This window comes from Brachyhypopomus gauderio, chromosome 1, assembly GCF_052324685.1.
Source record: "Brachyhypopomus gauderio isolate BG-103 chromosome 1, BGAUD_0.2, whole genome shotgun sequence".
Classification (NCBI taxonomy): domain Eukaryota; kingdom Metazoa; phylum Chordata; class Actinopteri; order Gymnotiformes; family Hypopomidae; genus Brachyhypopomus; species Brachyhypopomus gauderio.
In genome coordinates, this window is record NC_135211.1 from 51,106,229 (window position 1) to 51,130,390 (window position 24,162).

At 43.9% G+C, this 24,162-nt stretch overlaps 1 protein-coding gene across 1 annotated transcript in view; it reads right to left on the reverse strand.

Moving 5' to 3' along the window:
- LOC143524947 (C-type lectin domain family 4 member E-like) overlaps positions 1 to 15,849 on the reverse strand; it is a 44,870-nt gene extending 29,021 nt beyond the window's left edge. Inside the window, exons 1-3 of the mRNA XM_077018353.1 lie at positions 15,794 to 15,849; positions 14,135 to 14,188; positions 13,725 to 13,952 (exon numbers count right to left, since the gene is read on the reverse strand). Of these exons, the coding sequence (XP_076874468.1) occupies positions 13,725 to 13,952; positions 14,135 to 14,188; positions 15,794 to 15,824 (313 nt within the window). The 5' untranslated portion in view covers positions 15,825 to 15,849. The remainder of the gene's footprint in view (positions 1 to 13,724; positions 13,953 to 14,134; positions 14,189 to 15,793) is intronic.
- Positions 15,850 to 24,162: the final 8,313 nt, after the last annotated feature.

Sequence of the window (24,162 nt, forward strand, 5' to 3'; positions counted from 1 at the left end):
AGAGAAATAGAGAGTGGCTGTACGTTTGTGTGAGTCAGTTCGGAAGTTATCTAAAGCCCGATAGTTTTGTTAGCTCGATAGCCTGTTGACATCAATAATCTTTGTAAGTTCGCTTAATAAAGCTTTGACTGCAACGCCTTTCTGTCCGTCCTTTCAATGCGTCTAGTGAGGCGCTACATTGGTGTCAGAAGTAAACGACCAGAGTACAGTCTCCACACGCTGTAGCTGCGTGTAGCTCGGACCAGGCTCGCTAGCATTATCAACCAGCGAGATGACCGCACAGCTGGGCGAGACGAACGCGCTGCGTATTAAAGAGGAGGCGATGGATGGCGAGTACGCTGGTGCTTCCTGGCTTGGGATGAGCTCCGAGCGCGCTTCAGAGCATGTTGCTCGCGTGAGACAGACAGCCAGGAGGCTCGCTGCCGATGCTGGGTTCTGCTCAGTGAAGGAGGAGGACCGCGCATGCGTGAAACCTCGCGGCGACGCACGACCTAAGGTAAAGGTAGATGGCAACCATGGTAACCAGCTCCAAGTGAAAACGCCAAAATACTCTGGTAGAGCGGATTGGGAGGCTTTCCATGCCCAGTTTGAACTGCTAACACTTCAGCTCTGAGCCTTACTGATGAAGCCCTAACATGCTTGCTATTGCTAAGCCCAGCTGAAAGGGATGACTATGGGGCTTTAGTGGGGGCTCTGGAACGGCGTTTCGGACAGTGTAACCAGCCTGGTGTTCTGCGCTCAGGGCTGGCAAGCAGGCAGAGGCTGAATGGAGAGCCTCTACGTGCACTGGCCAACGACATTGAAACCCTAACTAGGAGGGCATATTCGCACATGGCTGCTGACCTGCAAAGCGAGCCGGCCAGAGACCAGTTCATCCGTGCCATAACTCCTAGAGAGTTACGTATACAGACGCAACTGGCCCATCCTCGCACGCTGCAGGAGGCACTGGAGCTGGCCCTAGAGAGAGAGGTGGTGGGAGCAGCTGCAGACAGCTGCCACGCTGGCGCTGGCCCCATTATGAGAACTGTGGTACAAGAGAGCTCAGGCCAAGAGAAACCAGCGTGGGCTGCTGAGTTAACGGAACTGATCTGTGCAGTGTCACTGCAGTCACCACGCGGCGGTACTCGTCTGTGCCGGGTCCCTCCCGTGTGCTGGGTGTGTGGTCAGGCCGGTCACATCAGTGTGCAGTGTCCTAGACAAGTTGGTGGGCAGGGAAACGACACGGGGTCTGTATAAACGGGACGACGTAGACCCCTGCCTCTGTGTCCCACCTGTCTCTGCTGGATGGAGCCCAACAAAGGCATTGGGGATCTCAACTCCACCCCGAGGGAGATGACATTGCGGAGTCTGCACGGGTCGTGAGCTGGACGCACACGGGAAATTTCTGCCATGTCCCCATCACCCTGGCAGAAACCCCATGTGTGGCGCTGGTCGACACGGGCTCTACTGCTACTTTGATGCCACCTGATCTAGTCCCAGTTGAAACACGGTTAAAGCCTACTGTAGTTAAACTTCAGACAGTGACTGGTGAGCTAGCCCCGATGCTTGGAAAAGGGGTGGTCACTGTTCGGGTGGGGGTAATGTCAGTGAACTTTGAGGTGTGGGTTGCAGCAGTACAAGACCCATATTAGGACTAGACTTTCTTCGGGCTACCCGCTGTGTTTTGGACCTGGGAGAGAACACACTGACTTTTCCGGGGGGGTCCCACCATTGAAATGGTATGCCCCACACAGACCCCATGCCTTCACCCAACCACGACGACAGCAGCAGATGTTTCAGATCTCCCTTTAGCCCCCACTTCATCCCCAACCTCACTGCCTCCCACACCCCAGTCTCCAGCTAGTGTGCATCCCCCAGCCCTTGACCTACAATCAATCAATCAGTCAGATTTTATTCATCATACATTGTACAAGTACAAGATGAAATGTTTTATTGCCCTGGGCCCAGTGTTAAAGCACCGAAAACCCAGAGCAGCGTCAGACGTAAACGTAGACGTGCCACCTTCACAGAATGGGGGAGAAACAGATAACACCAGGAGGAGACAAAAAATTATGACCACAGATTATTCTCACAAACAGGACAACAGTCTGTGTGCATGCAAAAAATCCCCATAGCACATACAGCAGTGGAAACACAGACAGTAAGCAGTGAGAGACGTGATACATTCAGATAGGGAGGTGGAGGGGGCAGAGGCCTGGCACAGAGTTTTTGTGTCAAAGTTTGCGGTGGAAGGCGAGAGCCATCTCTGACAGTCTCTGTGTAGGGGTAGGAGCAGGTACCAAGACGACGACCTTCCGGGAGAGATTTGTTTGGGCGCCAATGAAGAAAAGAAGAATGAAGAATTTAGCAAGGAGCTCGTCCTTGGGAATTTGAGCACACAAACTCCTCTTTAAGGCAGCGGTCTCCCAACAGATCCATCTTCACACGTAGCATTGATTCCATCCGCGATCACTTCGAAGCTTTTACCAACAGTCACAGTCTGTGTTCCAACAGCTCTACCCACCGCATCAATCATGTTGGGCACTTGACGTGGACGTTCGATGAACGCCTCCACTTTATCAATTTTCCGATACACCAGGGCAATGCCTAATCCAATCAGCAGAGCCACCGCGAACACGGTGTAATAAGAACACGTCCTCAACATCTTCCAGGGAGAGAGGCGCAAGAGACAAACTACGCCAGGTCCCCCACAAGTCAAACACATATCCAGATGTGAACGTATTGTCTGGGCATGTGGGTTCTCGCGCACCATGACTCCTCGTGGAAAAAATAGTGTCAATTGCGTTGAGAGACCACCTGATAAAATTCATTTTCCCATTGAAAATTCGAAGAGCAACGTCAGGTTACTAAGACAAGACAGAGAATCTAAGCTGAGCAGGGCAGAAGGGAGGGAGTGCAGGAGCAAAGATAAAGTGCGACCGCCTCTCTGGAAAGCCGGAAGAGACACCACAATCTGGGGGGGAGGGGGTGGTAGATAGGCTGGCAGCAGTAAGGGAGATATGTGAGCGGAATTGTGATAACTTGGAACCCCAGCAGCAAAAGGAGCTGTGAGAAGTACTGTGGGAGTTCAAAGACATTTTTGCATTAACGGAGGGGGAAGTGGGCCTGACACACCTGTTGCAGCATGAAATTGACACGGGAGACGAAAGGCTCATCAAAACGCGCCCTCGCCATCTTCCTCTCACCCATCAGGCAGCCGCTGACGGCGCGATTGACAAGATGCTAAGGACTGGGATCATTGAGCCCTCTGACAGTCCCTGGGCCTCAGGGGTTGTGATGGTCAACAAGAAAAAGAGTCCAAAAATGAGGTTTTGTGTGGACTACAGACTTTTGAATAGCGTCACAAAAAAGGATTTGTACCCGCTGCCCCGCATTGACGAGTCACTGGACTTGGTGTCTGGCTCATCCTGGTTCTCCTCCTTGGATCTACGCAGCGGGTACTGGCAGGTGCCCCTAAGCCCTGACGCTAAACCAAATACTGCTTTCTGCACTGGCAGAGGGCTATGGAAATTTCGCATGCTCAGTTTCGGCTTGTGCAATGCCCCAGCCACTTTTGAACGGCTGATGGGAAAGGTCTTGGCTGAAATGCCACGGCAAGAGTGCCTAGTATACCTAGATGACATTCTTGTCCACAGGAGCACCTTCATGACCGCCTTGGTGACCCTGCGGCGGACCCTACAAAAGATAGCAGCAGCAGGTCTGAAGCTCCACCTAGACAAGTGCTGCTTTATGCGGAGAGAACTGGAGTTTCTGGGCCACAGGATTGGAGGAGAGGGCATAAGCACTATAGAGGAGAAGGTGCAGGTTGTGAAGGATTGGCCGACCCCCTCCAATCTGAGGGAGCTAAAAAGCTTCATTAGCCTGGCATCCTATTACAGACGGTTTGTGCGTGCCTTATCTTGCATCGCTGCACCTCTGTTTTGCCTGCAGCGTAAGGGCAGTGATTTTGCCTAGACATCAGAGTGTGAACAGGCTTTCAGCTATTTGAAGAGAGCCTTGACAGGGGCTCCCATTCTCACCCCCCCAGACCCCAACTTACCCTTTGTTCTATATAGGCCGTAAGGTGAACCCCGTTTTCGTTCTGATCCGCTCCGCGCTCTCCGAACTACATGCCCGTTAGCTGATAAAAATGATCAGGTTATATTGCACTTACCAAAAAAGTTTTAAGCCTGATAGTTTTGTTAGCTCGATAGCCTTGTAGGTACCATGCTAAACCAGCAGGTAGCAGTACCACTGGCAACACATGGAACAAGCTTGCTTTGACGGAAGTAAGGGTGTGTTTACAGTCCAGGTGTTTAAATACCCTGACCAGCCATCCATTTCTCTCTCTCTGGTTTGACTGACACCGAGATTAGAACCTATTAACACTAGAAGCGCCAAAGCTCCGGTCATTTGACCGCTGTGACGTCTACTAGAAGCGCCGCCTCTGGTCGCCCTAATTATACCTAGAAGCGCCGAGCACCGGTCACTTGACCGCAGCAGCACAAAAAATAATAATATCTTTGCACTGGATCCAATTTCAGAACCCTCCTTTCATGACTTTTCCCAGAATTGTCCTTTTAATAAACTAGTATTTTTACATTGTTAAAAGAAAGCCTGCACATGCTAGTTTCAATCGATTTCGCTCGTATCTCTGTAATATTGTCGTCGTCGCCTACACTTCAAGACTGTGATTCTCTTTTCTGCCAGCGGGTGTCGCAAAGATTCGTATGTCATTTAATATTTAGTATAACTAAATAAAGATCAATAGTTTTCAAAACTAAATTATTCAAAGTTCAAACTGATTATTGTGTAAAGACAAAACGGAATTCGTCCGTTGAACGAAAGTGAAAGTGTTTCACTTTCCAAAGTCTTAAAATATATACTTTATTTATTAATATTATTTAATATATACTATATATAAGTTTACATCAATGGTTTTCAAACCGTGAGAGCGTCTTGTTTTGCCTAATAAATGCTTTAGTAGTTTGCAGGAATTCTGCGAATGGTAATTAGCCTACTTATCAAGTCAATATCTCAAATAAATGATCTCTCGGGTATAATCCCTCTTCGCCAGGGCTAGCTGTTAGATACATACATTATGTATGGCTGCTTTTGACACACTGGCATTACAAAAGAATTAAGCAGAATGCAAGTTACGTATGTAAATGCATACCTTTGCGAGCGAAACTGAGATGATGGCATGGGCGGTGCTGTTATGAACACTTTATTCACAATAGCATTCATGAGGCAACGTGAGCTATAAATTCGTCGGGACGCTGCTACACAGTTTGAGTGAAAACTCTGCTTGGGCGATCGAACAGCAACACAGTTTGCTTGAAAGCTCGGTTTTGGCGTTTGAACAGCAACATAGTTTGCGTGACTCCTCGGTTTGGGCGTTTGAACAGACATTCAGAGATATCATGCGCTATCTGCGCTTTGATGACAAGAGCACAAGGGCTGCCCGCCTTGCGACTGATAAATTTGCTATGATCTCGGAGATATTTGATAAATTTGTGAAAAACAGTATTGCTTCTTACACGCCCGGTGAGAACATAACTGTTGATGAGCAACTGTTCCCAACTAAAGCTCGCTGTCGTTTCACTCAGTACATGGCCAATAAACCCGATAAATTTGGGATTAAGTTCTGGGTGGCCGCTGATGTTGAAACAAAATATATGTTGAACGCCATTCCCTATCTAGGAAAAGATGAAAGCAGGCCGGCTGGTCAACGGTTGTCTGAAAATATTGTGTTGCGTTTGATGGAGCCTTTCACGGGTAAAGGAAGAAATGTAACGACTGACAATTTCTTCACTTCATTGGCACTTGCAAACACCCTTTTGGCGAACAAAACCACTATTGTTGGTACGATGAATAAAATGAGACGTGAGATGCCCCCATGTACACAGGCACAGTCTGAAAGATTTTCCACCAAGGTGTTGCGGGCTGGAAAAATAACTCTAACGATTTACCAGGCAAAACCTAAAAAAAATGTATGCATCCTGAGCTCAATGCATCAGACAGTTTCAATTGATAATGGCGCAAAGAAACTGCCTGAAACTGTTTCATATTACAACACGACTAAATGTGGCGTTGATGTTATGGATCAAATGGCACGACTGTATTCGGTGAAGGGAGGCACCCGTCGTTGGCCTGTCGCGGTTTTCTACAACCTCCTAGACCTGGCTGCAATAAATGCACATATATTGTTCAAACAGTGCATGAACGTTAACCTGAGCAGACGAAGGTTTATTCTCGAGTTGGTAAAGGAGCTGTGTGCACAGCAGAAAATGGCGAAAGCGGCTAGGGCAGTGGCACAAAAGCGAATTTTACCTGAAGCTCCTTGCCCGCCCTCAAAAAGAAAACAATGCCAAGTCGGCAGATGTTCAGGGAACAAAACGTATGACATCTGCCAGACATGTAAGCGACTGGTCTGTGGCAAATGTGCAAAGACTGCACCTAAGCTGTGTTTTGAATGTTGAGTTGTGTGAAGCTGACACACAAATCAAAACAAAGGGAACTTAATTTGAGGTGGTGAACGAAACTTATGCAATATACGCTAAAGAGACGGGATGCACCCGTTGTTGGCCTGTAGCTGTGTTCTACAACCTCCAAAACCTGGCTGTAATTAATAAATATTGTTCAAACAGTGCATGAACATTAACCACAGCGGCGGAGGTTTATTCTCAAGTTCACAATTCACTACATAAATGGAACTTAATTTGAGGTGGGGAACGAAACTTATGCAATATACGATACATGTAAATCACCGAATGGTGATAACGCTCGGTGATAACACGGTCGTTAGGACGTGGGATCACACATCGGCTATTCACCGATCAAACACCTCATTTGAAACGGCAACACAATACGGCGAGATAAAAAAGTGAACATTAGAGAGGACAGAGGCAACTATATTCGTGAAGCCATCCGTATCATTTTAATAATTTTGCGTTTTGTTACGCAAAGGTACATAGCCTACCTTTTATAATGATATTTTTGTAATTATTTTGCCTATTTATGCTTTTTGTTCTTTGTCTAACACAAAACATTATAGACATTTGTTTGTAGATTTGTTATGTTCACCATAGCCTACAATTCACTAACATACACAACTTTTAGACATTAAAACTTGAAATGGCGTAACATTGAGTATACAAACAAACTTGCTTTAGCTCGGTCTACGGGCTTCACTTTGCTACTCTGAGTATCGAACAAGCTTTTTGTGGATGTGGGGGTGGAAGGCTGCAGCGCAGTCTGTTGCATTAGCAAGACAAAAGACGTGAACGCTTCACAGTGGGGGTGCGGGCCAGTGGGTTAGTGGTGTGGCGAACGAACATGATAATATAGTGACATATATGCCAACAGAATAACACACAGACAAATAAGCAAACTATTACACTAACCAAGCAAACTATTACACTAACCAAGATACAAAACTGAAACTATATTTTGCATTTACGTTTTCGCACAAACCAGGAAATGCAATATGAAACTAAACAAAACTGACAATGGGAAAGCTACTCAGAACAAGGTCACAAGGCACTGATTCTAAAAGGTTTAGTCACATTAATTTGTTAACATATTGCCGTTACGTGCAAATGTCACCATTACGAATATTTTGTTTGGGCGGCTCATTCTTCCTTTTGTGCAAAACGCCATCTAGCGTTAATTATGTGTCAGTACCAGCTCCCCTGTGTAAAGACTCAGCGGTCTTTTGACCGCCCGAGGCGCGCTTTAAGTAGGTGAAAACAACACGGCGCTAGTAGGAGGTGGTGAAAGCGGTCAGATGACCGGCCCTTCGCGCTTCTAGGTATAAGTATGTAAATGAGGCGCGGCGCTTCTAGTGTTAAAGAGAGGCTCTGCCATTCCTCTCTCTCCGGTTTTCTTTGAGAGCACGCAAACTTTCATACGACTAACAGCAAACAGCTGAAAGTCGTATCACTTAATTAACGAGCCCGAGTTACGGTGTAATCTAACCAGCAACTGATCAACGTTACCGCGGCAACAGATTCACCTAACTACTTCAATCAAGCTTGCTAACGCGGCCACACGGACTGAAACAGAGGCGATCAATTCCCTGTTGTTAAACCGTGAACAAGTCTCACATTCCCAGAAGGACGATTCCCAACACACCTGGACGTCGCTTTTTATCAGCGAGGAGCCTGCGGTGGAAATTCCCTCCTAATTCAGGGTGGACGATGACACTACCCAAAACCCTCAACACGTGAGACTCTTACCGCTGGGCATAGTTACTTGAACTGTAGACTGTGGTGTCTTGGGTGGTGTATGTGTTGTGTGTGGAACTGAATCAGTATCCTCCTTCTGTTGAGATGTACTTGGGTCAAGTGTGGTACCAGGTGTGGTTGTCTGAGGTAGTGACAGTGGATAACTCGCAGTCACTGGTGGGTCTGACTCGGGCCGAGTCAGCATCTGGTCCACATGACGCTTCCAGACCCCTTGTGTTCCCACATTTACCTTATAGGACACCGGTCCTGTCTCCTCGATCACCACAGCTGGCATCCACTTATCCTCCCCCCTCCTATAATCACGCACGAGCACTGGCTCACCAACTGCAAACTGTCTCTGTTTGGAGTGTAGCTGGCGTCGCTGCTGTTGAGCCTCCTGTGACTGGTGCACTGTTCCAGCCACGCTGGGTTTCAGGAAATCCAGTCGAGAACGCAGCTTGCGTCTGATGAACAGCATTGCAGGGCTTTCTCTGGTTGTTGCATGAGGGGTGTTGCGGTAGGTCAGGAGGAACGTATCTAGACGCTGTTGCAGTGGTGTAGTTCCTCTGGAAGACCTCAGAGCGCGCTTGAAGATTTGCACAAAGCGCTCTGCTAAGCCATTGGAGGCAGGGTGGTACGGTGCTGAGCGAATGTGTTTGACTCCATTGGCTTTCAGAAACGTGCTGAATTCTTCCGAGCAGAACTGAGGGCCGTTGTCGCTTACAAGGCTGTGTGGAATGCCATAGCGACTAAAAAGTCCCCTAAGCACTGAAATGGTTTTGCTGGATGTGGTGCTATCCATGATGTGTACCTCGGGCCATTTGGAGTGTGCGTCCACTACGACCAGGTACATGTGCCCTTCAAATGGACCAGCAAAGTCCACATGTATCCGTTCCCAGGGACTGGATGGCCACATCCACGGGTGTAAGGGTGCTAGACCAGGGTCTTTCTGTACTCGTTGACATGAGTGGCATGACTTTGCTTGGTGTTCGATCTGGGAGTCGATGCCAGGCCACCAGACGTAGCTGCGAGCTAAGCTCTTCATCCTCACTACACCTGGGTGTGCTGAGTGTAGTTCTGTCAGCACACGGGGGCGCAGTCTGGGTGGCACAATCACTCTCAAACCCCACATGAGGCATCCGTGCTGCACAGTGAGCTCATGGCGGCGCTGGAGGTAGTGTAATAGTTCGTCTCCTGCGTCCTTTGTAGTGGGAAAACGGCCAGTGGTGACCATTTCCATGACACGGGACAGGGTGGAGTCAGACATGGTATGACGCTTGATCTCAGCGTTGCTGACTGGCAAAGTGTCCAATTGTGACGTATAGAACACCTCCACTGCACCTTGTTTCTCACTGGGGGCATGAGGGAGCGGTAACCTCGACAGTCCATCAGCGTTGGCATGTAGGGCCCCTTTCTTGTACTCAATGTTGTAATTGTGAGCGGAGAGCAGGAGCGCCCAGTGTTGCATGCGAGCTGTAGCCATGGATGGTGTGCTTTTCACTGGACTGAGGATGGTTGTGAGTGGGCGATGGTCAGTGAGCAGAGTGAATGTATTGCCGTAAAGATACTGGTGGAACTTCCGTACTCCAAAGACTATCGCTAATGCCTCCCTCTCGATCTGAGCGTAGTTTTGTTCTGCTTTGCTGAGCGTTCTGGATGCATAGGCGATGGGTTTTTCTTCACCATCCGGCATGACATGAGAGAGAACAGCTCCGACCCCATAGGGTGAAGCGTCGCAAGCCAGGCGGAGAGGCAGCTCAGGGTTGTAGTGTGTGAGCACCTCTTGTGCCACCAGGAGTGCTTTGGCTTTCTGGAACGCTGATGCACATGCTGACGTCCACTGCCATTTTCTTTCTTTGTTCAGCAGTTCGTTCAACGGCTTAAGCACAGTGGCCAGGTCAGGGAGGAAGCGTCCATAGTAGTTAAGCATTCCTAGGAAAGATCGCAGTTGACTCACATCGCCTGGTGCGGGTGCGTCTATGATGGCGCGTACCTTCTCCGGTGACTTGTGGAGCCCAGCAGCGTCGATGATGTGGCCCAGGTATTCCACGGACTCCTGGAAGAAGAGACATTTCTCTTGCTTGAGGTGTAAGCCATATTCCTCTAGCCTGCTGAGTACTGCATCCAGGGTTTTCAGGTGTGTCTGCTCGTCAGGACCACTGATAAGTATGTCGTCCAAGTAGCAGTGAGTGTGTGACAGCCCAAGGAGTACCTGGTCCATAGCCTTCTGGAACAAGGCGGGCGATGACGCTACACCAAACGGCAAACGATTGAAACAAAAGAGTCCTTTCTGTGTTGAGATGGTCAGCAACTTCTTGGAGCTCTCTTCTACTTCCATCTGCAGATATGCATTGGAAAGATCCAGCTTACTGAAGTGTTGACCTCCAGCGAGGGAAGCAAACAAGTCCTCAATACGTGGAATTGGGTACTTGTCGATGCAGAGAGCTGGGTTGAGGGTGACTTTGAAATCCCCGCAGAGTCTCACGGTGCCGTCCTTCTTGTTCACAGGCACCACTGGTGTCGCCCAGTCACTATGCGCCACAGGTGAGATGACGCCAAGCTCTGTGAGGCGTTTCAGCTTGGCTTCCACTCGCGGTCGGAGAGCATATGGCACGTTGCGTGGTGGGCAGAATTTGGGGACACTGTTTGGTCTGAGAGTAAGCCGGGCTTTCACTCCCTTCATGGTGCCTAACTGATCGGAGAAAACAGCAGAGTGTCTCTTTAACACGGTCTCTAAGCTGTCTGTCTGTGTGTGCTCAATTACATGTACAGTCTTTAAGTCTCTCCAATTCAGTTGAATGGCTCTCAGCCACTCCCTGCCAAACAATGGTGGAGCATCCACCTTCACCACATACAGTGGCAAGACAGCCTGTTGCTTGTCCAATGCCACTTGCACTTTAATGACTCCTTCTGGTGCCAAAGCCTCTCCTGTGTAGGTCTTTAGCATGACATCAGTAGGTTGCAGAGGAAGTTTGTGCAGCTTTCGTTTGTACAGTTCAAACGGAATTAATGACACTGCCGCCCCTGTATCCAATTCCATCTCCATTTTTTTTCCATTGACTTTTGGCACTACTGATATGCGTGAATATTTCCCTTTCTGAGACACTGCATACAGTCCCAAATCACTGTCACTATCCGATTTCGTCCCTTCACTTTCAATTTCATTCGCCTCGACGTGATGAATCTTTTTCTTCCTTTCTTTCATGCTGCGTTTGTGTGTATGGCTTTTCTGTTCAGGCTTTCCCTCTTTGTGTTTACGTTCTCTTTCGTGACTACATTTTGATTTACTCCTGCACATTCGTTTCGTGTGACCCTTCCTCCCACACTGGTGACACTCGCGATCTTTGTACCAGCAGTCCTCATCACTATGATTTCCCTTCCCACAGCGGCGGCATTTTTCACCTTGCGAAAACACAGCGTTCACTTTCAGGGAATTACTTAACTGCTGTACATCGCGTGCTGCTGTTTCTGCTGACACTGCATGTTCCACTGCTTTCTTGAACGTGAGCTTATGCTCAGTCAGAAGGCGTTTCTGCACAGCTTCGCACTTTAATCCGCAAACAAATCTGTCTCTCAGAGCATCCTCTAAGTGAGCTCCGAACTCGCAGTGTTCTGATAGCTTTTTGAGCACTGCTACATACTGCGCTACCGTTTCTCCTTCCCCCTGGTTACGCTTGTGGAATCTGAACCTTTCGGCTATAACAAGCGGTTTCGGCGTGAAGTGATCTTTAAGCACAGTCACAACCTGTTCGTAAGTCTTAGTGCCAGGCGCCATGGGAGTTACTAAACTACGAAGCAGTCCATACGTTTTAGGTCCCATAACACTGAAGAGTATTGAAACCTTCTTAGCCTCAGGAATGTCATTAGCCACCACATAATGCTCAAAACGTTCAATATATGTTGCCCATTGCTCACCAGACTCATCAAAAACATCCATATGTCCATATATTCCAGCCATCATAAATCTTTCTGTAAGTACTTGTACTGTAAATGAACCTGAAGCCCTAGATGTCGTTGAATCCGTTGACGTAGCACCAGCTGTTCTCGAGGCATCCGTTGACGGTTGGCTCCTAGTTGATTAGCACATTAGCTATCCACACACACGGGTGTTCGTTCCGGTCTAAAACTCACTCAAGGCTGACTAAACGTTCACTGTCAGTCGATGAAAACTATTCCGAAATACACAACTCGTCGCCAATTTATGTTATGTTGCTCCCTTATAGTGTAACTAAGTAAACATTATTACTCGACACACAGAGAACGGAGGACAACTTGCTGGATCACTCACTAGTTTTTTTATTAATTGTATTGGTTGTTATGGTTACATTCAGAATCCATATGCCCTAGTGGCGGTCTGCCCTCTGGTGGTAAGTATTGGTAGGACATCTCTAGATTCATACATAACACTTATCAAAGTTTAACTAAAATCTTCTCAGTGTTTTTGTGTTCAACTTTGTTTAGAAAAGTTTAAAACTTTGTTTTAAAGTTCTCTTTGCTGTGCATGCAACCATCTTTTCTTTATCCAATTAATTGACAACTTGTAGTCTTCCTCATTCTCAGACACACTACATTAATGTTTAGTTATTAAGCCAGCTCCATTACTCTTTGTTCTGACCATGTTGGAATAAACCAGCTGAGCTCATTAACATAGTCGTGCTGCTCTACTGTTTAAAGTCGGCGCCATTTTAGTTCTTTGTTCTCCATAGGAGAACTGAGATTACAACTCCGCCTCCTCACACGCGCACAAGCGCGCACACTTACTCCTCCCCTTTTTTTATACACACACACACACACACACTGGATGCTGAGTCTTCACTGTAAATATACTGATCCTTGTTGATGCTGTTTGTTTTAGAATAGTTGGTTTTAAATAAATGTATCATTTATTTTCACCAAATTGTCTGTGTTGATGTCATTCAAAAGTGGTTGTTGCCAAAACCTCCAAAGAATTCACAGTTAAATCCTTCAGATACCAAACCATTAATTACCTTTAGTTGATAACTAAACTTGTGGTTCTGGTATAATTAGAATGAGACTGATTCTAAATTAATGAGACTGATTAATAATTAAGGTAAAACAAAGTATAACTACTTTAAAGGATTAGTAGGTGAAACCCCTACAGCCTGTTGACATCAATAATCATTGTAAGTTCGCTTAATAAAGCGTTGACTGCAACGCCTTTCTGTCTGTCCTTTCAATGCATCTAGTGAGGCGCTACAATATAAAGGAATTCTAAGTATTTGTTCCAAGCAAAATATTTTGAGATTGAAAATGGATTAAAATTACATTTGATAACAAATTAGCATATGAATAACTATCAGACATTAATTAGCCATGCCGAGACTATCTACAGTAAATTCAAGTGCACGTCTCAATCTGCAATATCTTAGTGCTCCTATTTAGCTATTTAGCTAATATCTATTATTATTGCACAAAGTATAATGAGTATAACAGTTCCTGTAGGTGCTGAGTGCTGTACTTAGTTTACTTTAATTTCCTGTTTTCAGATTTACTCACCAATAACACCCAATGCTTGCTTCAGCTCATCATTCTCCTTCTGCAATTGCTCCTTCTGATTTCTCAGGTTGGTCTGTAACTGGTCTCTCCCTATAGTCAGGTTGTAGTTACTGGTCTGTAACTGGTCTCTCTCTGCAGTGAACTTGACCCACATCACTATGATGACAGTCAGCAGGAGAACACACAGCAGCCCCAGACATACTGCAGTCAGTCTGGAACATCTGCTCCCTGCAGTATTGTGTAACAAATCAAGGGAGTGGGTACAACGCAAACGCAAGTATCAATGTATTTTATTAAATGAAACAAACACCAAATAGAACAAAGGAGGAAAACTAGGGCAAAGAGAATATACAAGACACAGCATGCAGTGTGTTTAACAGTACAGATAGAGTGGACGCAGTTTAACTTACCACTGGGAGGTGAGGTTAAACATCTTCTTCTCTTCTGCAGTGAGGGTGCTGGATCTGTGTTAAAGTTATTAATATGTATTTGTATCTGCTTTGCTGTATCTGCTTAAAGACTCCAGACTCTTTCCAAACACCAGAACCTGTGTCTTACTGCTGGTGTCAGTGTCTACGCTGCTCCTCACACATTTCACCATCAGGTTACTCACACCTGAATACTGATTGTCTAATGGACATCACCTGTTTATCACTCAGAAGTTGTATTGTAATTGTTGCAATATAAAAAAAATAGTCTATAAATGAATTTTTTTTATGTTTCATTTTTTTAAAGTTTACTTTAATGTCAAGCTCCTTAAGACATAAAAGGGCTACTTAAAGTTAATGTAATTAAAAACAAAATAGTGGTAAGGCACAACTCCCTAAGAGGATGAGGAAGAATTCCTGAGAGGAATAAGACCTCAGGAGGATCCATCCTCCTCTTCCTCCTCTTGTTGACATTGTAACAGTAAAGGAGGTCTGTGGTCTACTCATCTACTGCTGTCTGGTTAAACTCTGCTCTACTCTGGCACCAATCAGCTGGATGACCAAGACAGGATCAGGTGGGTCTGTCTATTACAGGAGAAGTCAAACATGTCAAAATGTTCTATAGATATCATGATGATATTGTTTTTGTGAATTATTTTGGCCACAATAATCAGTTGTGATAATCTGTAGTGATAATCTGATGTTGTGACAGGTCTAGGAATATCAGAGTTGCTGTGAGCAGTGCTGAGTTAATGCCCTCCCAGGTGTTTCTTGTAAAGAGTAGTGTGAGAAATAAGGGATAGTAGAAATAAAGATTTTATATATAAATGGGTAAATCCAAAATCGTAACTGAACACCTTTCAAGGATCATCTCGAAATATAAACACTTCCAGACAGATATAACAGAGTAATCCAAAACACATATTCACTACAGAATGTCATGACCAGAATCAACATTAGCAATAGGAATGAGAGACGCAGCTATTGACTGAGAAATGGCTGTGATATAACTTTAAACTTTAAATTTAACTTGCTCTACTGTGCCTAGCTGCTGTAACACTGTGAAATTCCCCAGTGTGGGACTAAGGATTGTTTTATCATCCTGACTTATGTGAAAAGTTGCAGTTAATAGCAAATGTGCAAATGTAAAAAAAAAAAAAAGTGCAAATGTAATCACCTTTCAAATTTGTCTTTCAAAATTATTTACAAATTAAACTACAGATATATGAGAAAAAAAACATAATTGGAAGTGTAGGCCTACTTCATTACTGAAGTAACTGCATTACTGTCCACCACTGAAAATATCCTACAGCTAATTACTAAACATCTCCATTGTAGAAGCTATAGCTAACATTGAAGGAAGCCACAGAGATAAACATTAGATTCTCATACATCCTTCCATCAGATGAATTCTCTACTGTCCATCCAATATACTGCTGGAATCTTAAACATGTTTGTTCTGCACAATGAAGAAAGGAGCATTATGTTGTCTCACAGCTTTTCAAGGAAAATACATTAGTGGTAGTTATATAATTTGTAGCAGAAAATATGTGATAACCTCATAAAAATAACCGAGGAAGAGAGACATCAGTAAATATAAAATATTAAGAGGATGAGCTAATAATGACACAGTAAACTCACCAATATCAGACTCCATTTCAAGAAGGTACATGAGTAACGTACAGCTTGTTGTCAGAACTCCCTAATCTTCCTTATCTGGATTATAGTCCAAAGAGCTCAACTGCTACAGTTATGATTCCAGCTTTAGACCTTTAACCCCAGTCCAAACAGTACACACATGTTTACACACTGTCAGATACAATATAATTATACGACTGCTTTTTGTTGGTTTGTGCTTACCCTTATAAACTATATTTTAGATAATTAAGAATAGTATAGTGAAGTATACTTGGCTTATACTGAAAAGTATAAACAGAAGTCTAAGACTAAGTACATTAATACTTATACTTTAGTATACTTTTTACATCTTTCTGCCACAAAGTACTAATACTTACTATATCTTGCTCCAAGTGCATAATAAGGTCAAGTCATTGACTCATGCTTAACTTTTAATTTATATATTAATAGTATAATGCTGGAGTTTAAAATGTTATGTTTATGTTAACATTTTTACAAGCATATGCACAAGATTTGCTTTACCTGTCACACTACAGCCCCTGACCCCTCCCCTTTGGGCGTGTGTTTATGTTGTCTATGTCTAGTCGTCTGTGGATCTTCATGAGTGTGGTTGTGTCTGAGTGTGTTAATTGGTCTCACCTGTGGCTCGTCTCGTCATCACTCTGGGCTTATGTGGTTTGTCTATTTAATGTGCGTTCACGCAGTGTCTCGTCTTTGTTAGAGTCGAACATGTTTACATGTATAAGTGTTTCACGTGTGCTGTCTGCGCTTTTCATGTGTTAAATAAAGTGCCATTTGTACCGCAAGATAGGACTCCGTGCCTCGTCCTTAACTCGCACCCCAGCGCATCCCCTTGTTTGTTTTACAAACAAGTCCTTGTTTGTAAAAAGTGGTAATGTGACATTACCACTTTTTACAAACATGGACATGATCTTGGAGAGTCCATTATGCTTATATTTTTTTACATGCACATGGGCACTTTTTCCTTTCATTTTCTCCAGTAAGGACTTTCATATGTATTTGTTTTTGAAATGTGTGAAATGTTTGAAAATATATCAAACTTGTTTTCAACATTCTGTCTTATTTTGAAAAAGCATCACACTCTTGTGTACATACAGTAAACTTTAAGAATACTTTAAGGAGTATATTTCAAGTATATAAATAGTAAGCTACAAGTAATATGCCAAGCAAACTTAAAGTAAACTAGTGAAATAACAGTATACTTAAAGTATACAATAAAAATAGACTCAAAGTATAACTAGTACAATGGCAGTATATTGATAAGTGTACTTGTGGTATACTTTAAGCATACGAGAAAGATATACCAAGTACATTGATAGCATATAGATAAGTATACTAGTTTTATACTATAAAGTGTACTTTTGAAAACTCAAGATGAACTTTAAAGTATACTTTTATAAACTAGAAATGTTCCAATTTAGTCCGAAAAAGTATAAAATTGGTATACAATAGTAAATGTTTAATTGTTTAATTAAAACCAGTAATATATGATACACATTTAAAACAAAGAACTTCTTAAATAAATCTGATGCTTGTGAAATTTGATTCCACATTAAGTTCATCTTTGCACTATGGTGCATTCTCTGTTCCACTGCATGCACTGAACTGTAGTGTGTGTACCATGACAGCTATAGGCCTACTGAAGTACCATTACACCTCTGCTGCATATGTGTACCTCTGAAGACATGAATATCTTAAATTAAGACTTTAGCTGTTTTGAAACAGACTTTTAATTCATTATTTTATGCACTTTTATGAAGTTGTTCTCCTGTTTATGACCTTGAGATTCATTTAAAAAGTATCTAGGTTGGCCCACATCATGTCATTTTTATGGAAAATGTGTAACTAAATTATTCAATATATAAACAATAATAAAATAACCAAATTATACTATATATACAGATAAGTATTGCAGACAGGGATGGTTATACTTCAACTCCAGTATGTATTACATCTCTACTGAGAAGAAGACCTGAAGTGAGAGCAGACAGGACTGCAGAGACAGAGGAGCAGACCTGGTGATCATCAACAGCAGAGAGGAACAGGTGTGTGTGTCTGTGTGTGTGTGTGTGTGTCTGTGTGTGTGTGTGCGTGCGTGCATGTGTGTGTGTGTGTGTGTGTGAAAGAGAGAGAGAGAGAGAGAGAGAGAGAGAGAGAAAGAGGTTGTTCTTTAGTTGTCTTTTGATACTTCATAACTACATTGACAGGACTTGATGAAAAAACTTCAGGCCTGCAGTAAAGTCTGGATCGGTCTGACCAGAGACAGAGACACTCAAATGGAGCGTGGAAATGGGTGGATGACACAGCACTGACCACTGGGTAAGGGACTGATCACTGATCTGAACACTTCTCAAGATCTGATTACTGACACTTGCCCTTCCTTACTCTAAGAACAGTCAATCCAAATCATAGTCAGTAGGTGGTATCAAAAGTTATTTAAAACCAAAACAGCAAAACAACAAAAGACAATCATGCAAGGGCCAAACCAGAGAGAATATCACTAAATAAAAACCATTCAGTATGCTTCATAGGAATAGATGTAAAAAAAAAAAATTAAGTATACAGTCCCTGACATAAGTTCTGTCGCTTATCCATGTTGTGGAAACAAAAGCTTATAACCTGACTCTAAATTCATCGATTGGTTTTAGAAATGACTGATATGAAAGCTGAAACCCTCCCAAATGAGATTTAATTAACAAAAATAAATTTGCTTTACTGCAGAAATATTGATCATTTAATGAACACAGAAAGGTCAGATTTTGGCAAGACAAAAGTTTTGTCGCCCACAGAAAGGCGAAAATCAAACAAATAATTCACTTCATATACAAATATATTAATACAAGTTGATTGCATTCATGGTGTATTGCTCTAGGTCAATGTAAACTAAAGGACTGATTTGCTATTCTGATTTTTCAAATAACTTATTACAGCATGTGTGCCCTCAACAAGAAACATGGTGACACATAAATCCTAACAGGTTAATGGTCAGCTTTGACAGAGCAGTGGTCAAACACTATCTACCTAGCGATAGGCCCTAATTAAATTAGAAATGTCACTCTGGTTCTCATACCGCTAGTATTTCATTAAACCTGGTTTATTGAAACCACAAAGTGTTAAAAGCAACACAAAGTGTGAAAGGTAAACTTGGCTTAGTCATCTTAGCAGCAAACACAATCGACTAGCTATGGGTTATCTAGTACAACATGAATGCAGTCAGTTAACAGATGAAATCTGGAAGATGTAGCCAGATAAAGTGTATAATACTGTACCATTTAGTTGGTGTTATACGTGAGTTGTATAGGTTAGCTAATTCATTAAGTCTTAAAGATGTCATGGGATAAAAGGCACACGACAACAAAGCTGATGGCAACCATGAATTTATATTCATGATGTTACACACATCACACGGGGCCGATGAATGGCGTGCTCAAGACTGCTTTATTCTGTTTGATACAACACAGCACAGTACACTGTTAGCGCTCTTCATCTATTGACTATACGTCTGCTTGTGTCTATTACAGTCATCAACTTTAGCACCATTAAAATATAAGGAAACAGGTCTAAACATTAACAAAGAAATGCCTGAAGGGGGTTGAAAGCGTGCTTACTACTACACGGTAACAGCATCAGTAACTGACGTCGGTTAGCATTTTAGCAAATATGACTTAACATGTTCCCTTCACTTCAAACTACGTACAAAACAGCTTGCACTCATAACAACACAGTCCTGCAAATAGATATACGTCTATTGATACCAACGTATGTGTTTTGTGCACTTCACCCACCTGTTTAATACAACACAGCACACAGGGTTGCCAGGTCCTACAAAAATATCCCGCACAAAATCAGTGTAAAACCCGCCCTTCAGAAGCCTAAACTAGCCCAAAGCCCAAATTTGTTGACGGGGGGGGGGGGGGGGGGTGCGAGTGTAAGTTGTTGACGGGGGGTGGCGAGTGTGTAAAATGGAGACAAATTAAGTATTATATCGCGATCGATTCTTAGTGTTGACTTGTAACTCCCGCAGTAGCCCAACTCAAAAGTAGCCCAAAAAACCGCACCCCGCGACCCCAGAATTTTTACCCGCGGCTGGATTTTCAAACAAGCCCAATTTGGCGTGAAAACCGCGAACCTGGCAACTCTGACAGCACAGTACACCGTTAGCGCTCTTCATCTATTGACTATACGTCTGAGCTCACTCACTTAACCTCTTAGCGCTATGGTTGCCATCTGCTGGCGTAGCATGTGTACTGCACTCGAATTTGGCAGGTGGAATATTTACTACCTTTCGGTGCCACATCTGAACATTAAAACAGGAAAGTGAACAAAACTTCAGTCTCAATAAAATGAAAAATTACAGGGGAATGTATTTTCTCGACAATCATGTCCTGGGTGCCACAATGAGAATGGTCCAAAAATATGCAATAAAACATTTAACAGGATGGTAAAAACTGGTAATAGCTCTAACAGCTCAACAGGCTGAATGTAACAGCCAATAGACATCCTACATGTAATGGCCTACGGTGGAATACGGACAGCATCAAATTAATGAAAGAAACAAAAAATATCCCTAATCCTGACAAAACATACAGTGGTGACGCCCGTCCCCTTTCCTATACAAAAGAAGCAAGCTGCGCAGTACAGTAAAAGGACTAAACTGTTCCACCGTAGCCTCCAGTACGAACAGTAAACATCAACAATATGCACAATTAGCATAGCAATTAGCAGTTACACAGAACATAACATGTCTGTCACGAACACTTGGTAAAGGCCAGGCACAGCCACCATACACTGTCATTATATGTAACGCATTACACACAGACTGTTAAGTTCCAACACACATACACTGTGTCTCTTTCATCTCCTTTTAACAGGTATGTATCTGCCAAATATCGGTCAGGTGTCTGTCATCTGTCCACAGATCCATCCACGAACGCCCGCCACCTGATGCGCCCCATTGGTGGATAGGTGGAGCCCGTCCACATCCAGATGTTAATTAGTGGCAACAAGACCACCTAATAATAGCAGGAAGAACAAACCACAACATGCCATCCATGCATATCACACCCCCCATAAAAAACATCACCTATCCACCATCCAATAATACCTGTAATAAGTAAAGCCTGACATCTGTTTAGCCTGTGAGTTTGTTTAAAATCAAGTAATTTGCTCTAACACTTGTTGCGAAGTTATATTGCGTCCCATGTTTATTTGGAAAGTTAGGATTAGATCTGATCTTCAGAAGAAATTAATACAAATTATATAGTAGTGCATAAAGTCCACAAAGGCCTTGGTTACTCAATCAAGTACTCAGGGCCGGCCCTTCCATTAGGCGACATAGGCAAATGCTAGGGACGCCGTCTGTCCAGGGGGGCGCTCGCGTGCATGCGTTGTTTTTTTTTTTTTTTTTTTTTTAACAAATGAAAAATTAATAAATGTGAAAACAAGCAAAGTCCACATAATTATAATTTCATTGTTTAATGATATTAGTCAAATTAATTATTATTATAATAACAACACACGACACCTATCACCCGCGCGCCAACCCGCCCTCCCCCGCGCGCTCTGCGCACCTCGTTACTGTTTCTCGGTGTGGGAAAAAGACACCACAGAGTGAGTGACATCTCCTCGTAAAGACGTCAAAAAGGCAGAAGTCCTCTGGTGCCCAGGGTAGAAAAATGAGAAACGTGGAGGAAGAAATGCGGCAAAAGACCAGAGGGAATATAATGGTATGTGGTGAATTAACACTAAACCATTGGCGAACCGTCAGGGACTTCAACTCCTTCTTAAAAAGGATGCTTTATCTATTATATGTAATATATGTTAATAACGCTTCACCAATCATTTGTATTTTTCCTATAAATTGGCTTTCAAATTCACTTTTCGTGCTTGTGCTGGAAAAAAAAAACTTAGTGCTGAAATTAAAAATCAACCAATCAGAATATTTCACACCGCTGTTTCTAGGTAAAAGATAGATAGATTGGCAGTTTTATCAACCAATCATATCGAATTAGAATCGTGGGGGCGTGCAGGGGGCACCAACCAAAATCTCGCCTAGGGCACCACATTGGTCATGGCCGGCACTGCAAGTACTCATACATCTTCAACTTCACCGACTTGGGAAAGTACGCGTGGGTTTATTTTGGATCTCAAAATACCACGTATTCACTCAGTTAATAGCTTGATTAACTCTTTGAACCTAAACCAAGTTTTTAACCTTATGCGTCATATGCATTGTAACTATAAATCTATTAATCAATAAAATTTGCATTTGTTCATTAAACCAATTACTCTGGAAGATATATTTCAACCAGTGATATGAACTTCACTCTCATGTAATGGGACTGATATATCATAATTTCCAATATTTCTGTTTCAAACATATTTCCCTGACATTTCAGTTATTACAAATACTTACAATTATTCATAATGAATTTATATTGCTACACCGGAAATTCTCAAGCATGTAACATCCTGCACGGAGTGTGCTCGGAGAAAGATGCCTCGCACTTTGCCCTCAGGTAAGCTGCTCACCCTTCCCACACTGCGGCGTCCGTGGTCTCACCTGGCCCTCGACTTTGTGCAGGACCTCCCAGTGTTGAACGGCTACAACACCATCCTAGTGGCGATTGATCGCATCTCGAAGATGGGGCACTTTTTACCTCTTCCTGGTATGCCGGCAGCCTTGGAGACCTTCAAGGTTATGTTTCAACATGTATTGAGGCAGTTTGGGGAGACTGGGGGGTCCAGTTTACATCAAGAGTGTGCTGTGAATTCATGAGTAAGCTGAACGCCACAGTGAGTCTTACATCGGGATACCACCCACAGGCTGACAGGGCAGGTGGAGTGAGATAATCTGGGTAGATTTCTTCGTGCTTATTGCCACGAGCACCCTGACACATGGGCTACATACTTGGCATGGGCAGTGTATGTACAGAACTCCCTCTGGCACGATGGAACAGGGCTCACCCCTTTTGAGTGTGTGTTAGGGTACCAGCCACCACTGTACCCATGGAATCCCCCAGTCAGAGCAGCCTACCATCGAGAAATGGTGCCATGAGAGTGAAGGCTTCTGGGAGGAAGTGCATCAGAGACTACAAACCGCCATCAGACGCTTCAAGGAGAAGTCTGACAGGTGGAGAGGAGAAATACCTGTGTACCAGTTGGGTTACAGCAGTGGTTCTCAAAGTTTTTCAATCATTCCCCATTTCAGAAGATGGGGAAATTCCATGTCCCACCACCAAAATGAAAATACAAAGTTTTTGTTGAATGGGGGGGGGGGGGGGGGGGGGGGGGGTGTTCACAATGTTCCGCAGACATTTTAAACATCTGGGGCTTATGCAAAACGAACAGGTCTCTTTCATTTCATTTCTTCCAATTGCTCGCGCCCCACCTGCAATACCCAAAGTGCGCACCCCACACTTTGAGAAACGCTGGGTTACAGTGTGGGTGGCAATCAAGGATGGCTGGGTGGGGGCCCCAAAGCAATCTGGATAGCAGGTATGCCGCTCAAATAGGTCAACCCTGTCACCTACTGGATTGGCATACCGGGCATCAGCCATGCATCCTCATGTGTTTGGTTCTGTCATAGTAGGCCGGCCCAGATCCTCTGGGTAGACACCCACATACAGCCACACCTCTAACACTTCACTCCCTCGCTCCCAATCATTCACTTATTAAATTAGCAACACATGTTCCTAATCAGCTGCTGCCCTTTAATAAAGCCCTGCAGGTAAAGCCTCCCAGTGCAGTGCATTCCTCTCATGTCACTGCAAACCCGGAGGATCGTGGAAGCCTTTGGACCTCAAGGGAGACTTGTTCATAGCTAGCCTTAGCAGGATATTTATTTTAGCGCTTTATCAGTTGTGTTTAGAGCTACATTCTATTTGTGTTTGTAAGATATGGACAATAAACACTTCGCAGCTCTAATACCACCTCCTGCTGCCTCTGATGGACGAGCTGAAAAAAGAGGCTCTGTAAAAGAGGAAGGGACCAATCATATCACTTTCTTTTTAGTCCACACCTTTTCTGAGAATGTATCATTATGGAACCTATTGGGTTTACCATTGTCTTTAAGTCTTGTGTAATTCTTTCAGAAAAAAATAGGACCTCCCATAGGCCTTACTGTCTCCTTAGGGTCCATCCTTTAAGCTTCATCCACCTCCGGATCCACCTCCTGATCCTCCGGGCCTGGACTTGGCTACCACCTCACTCTGGCTCCGCCCCTCCACTTAGGCCTCATGTATATATAGAGGACGAAAATCCCAAGACAGGAGAGAGTTTGAAGGAGACTGAGAGGCTTTGTGTGGGAGACTGGTGTATGGTGATGTTTTGATACACTCTCTATATTGTGT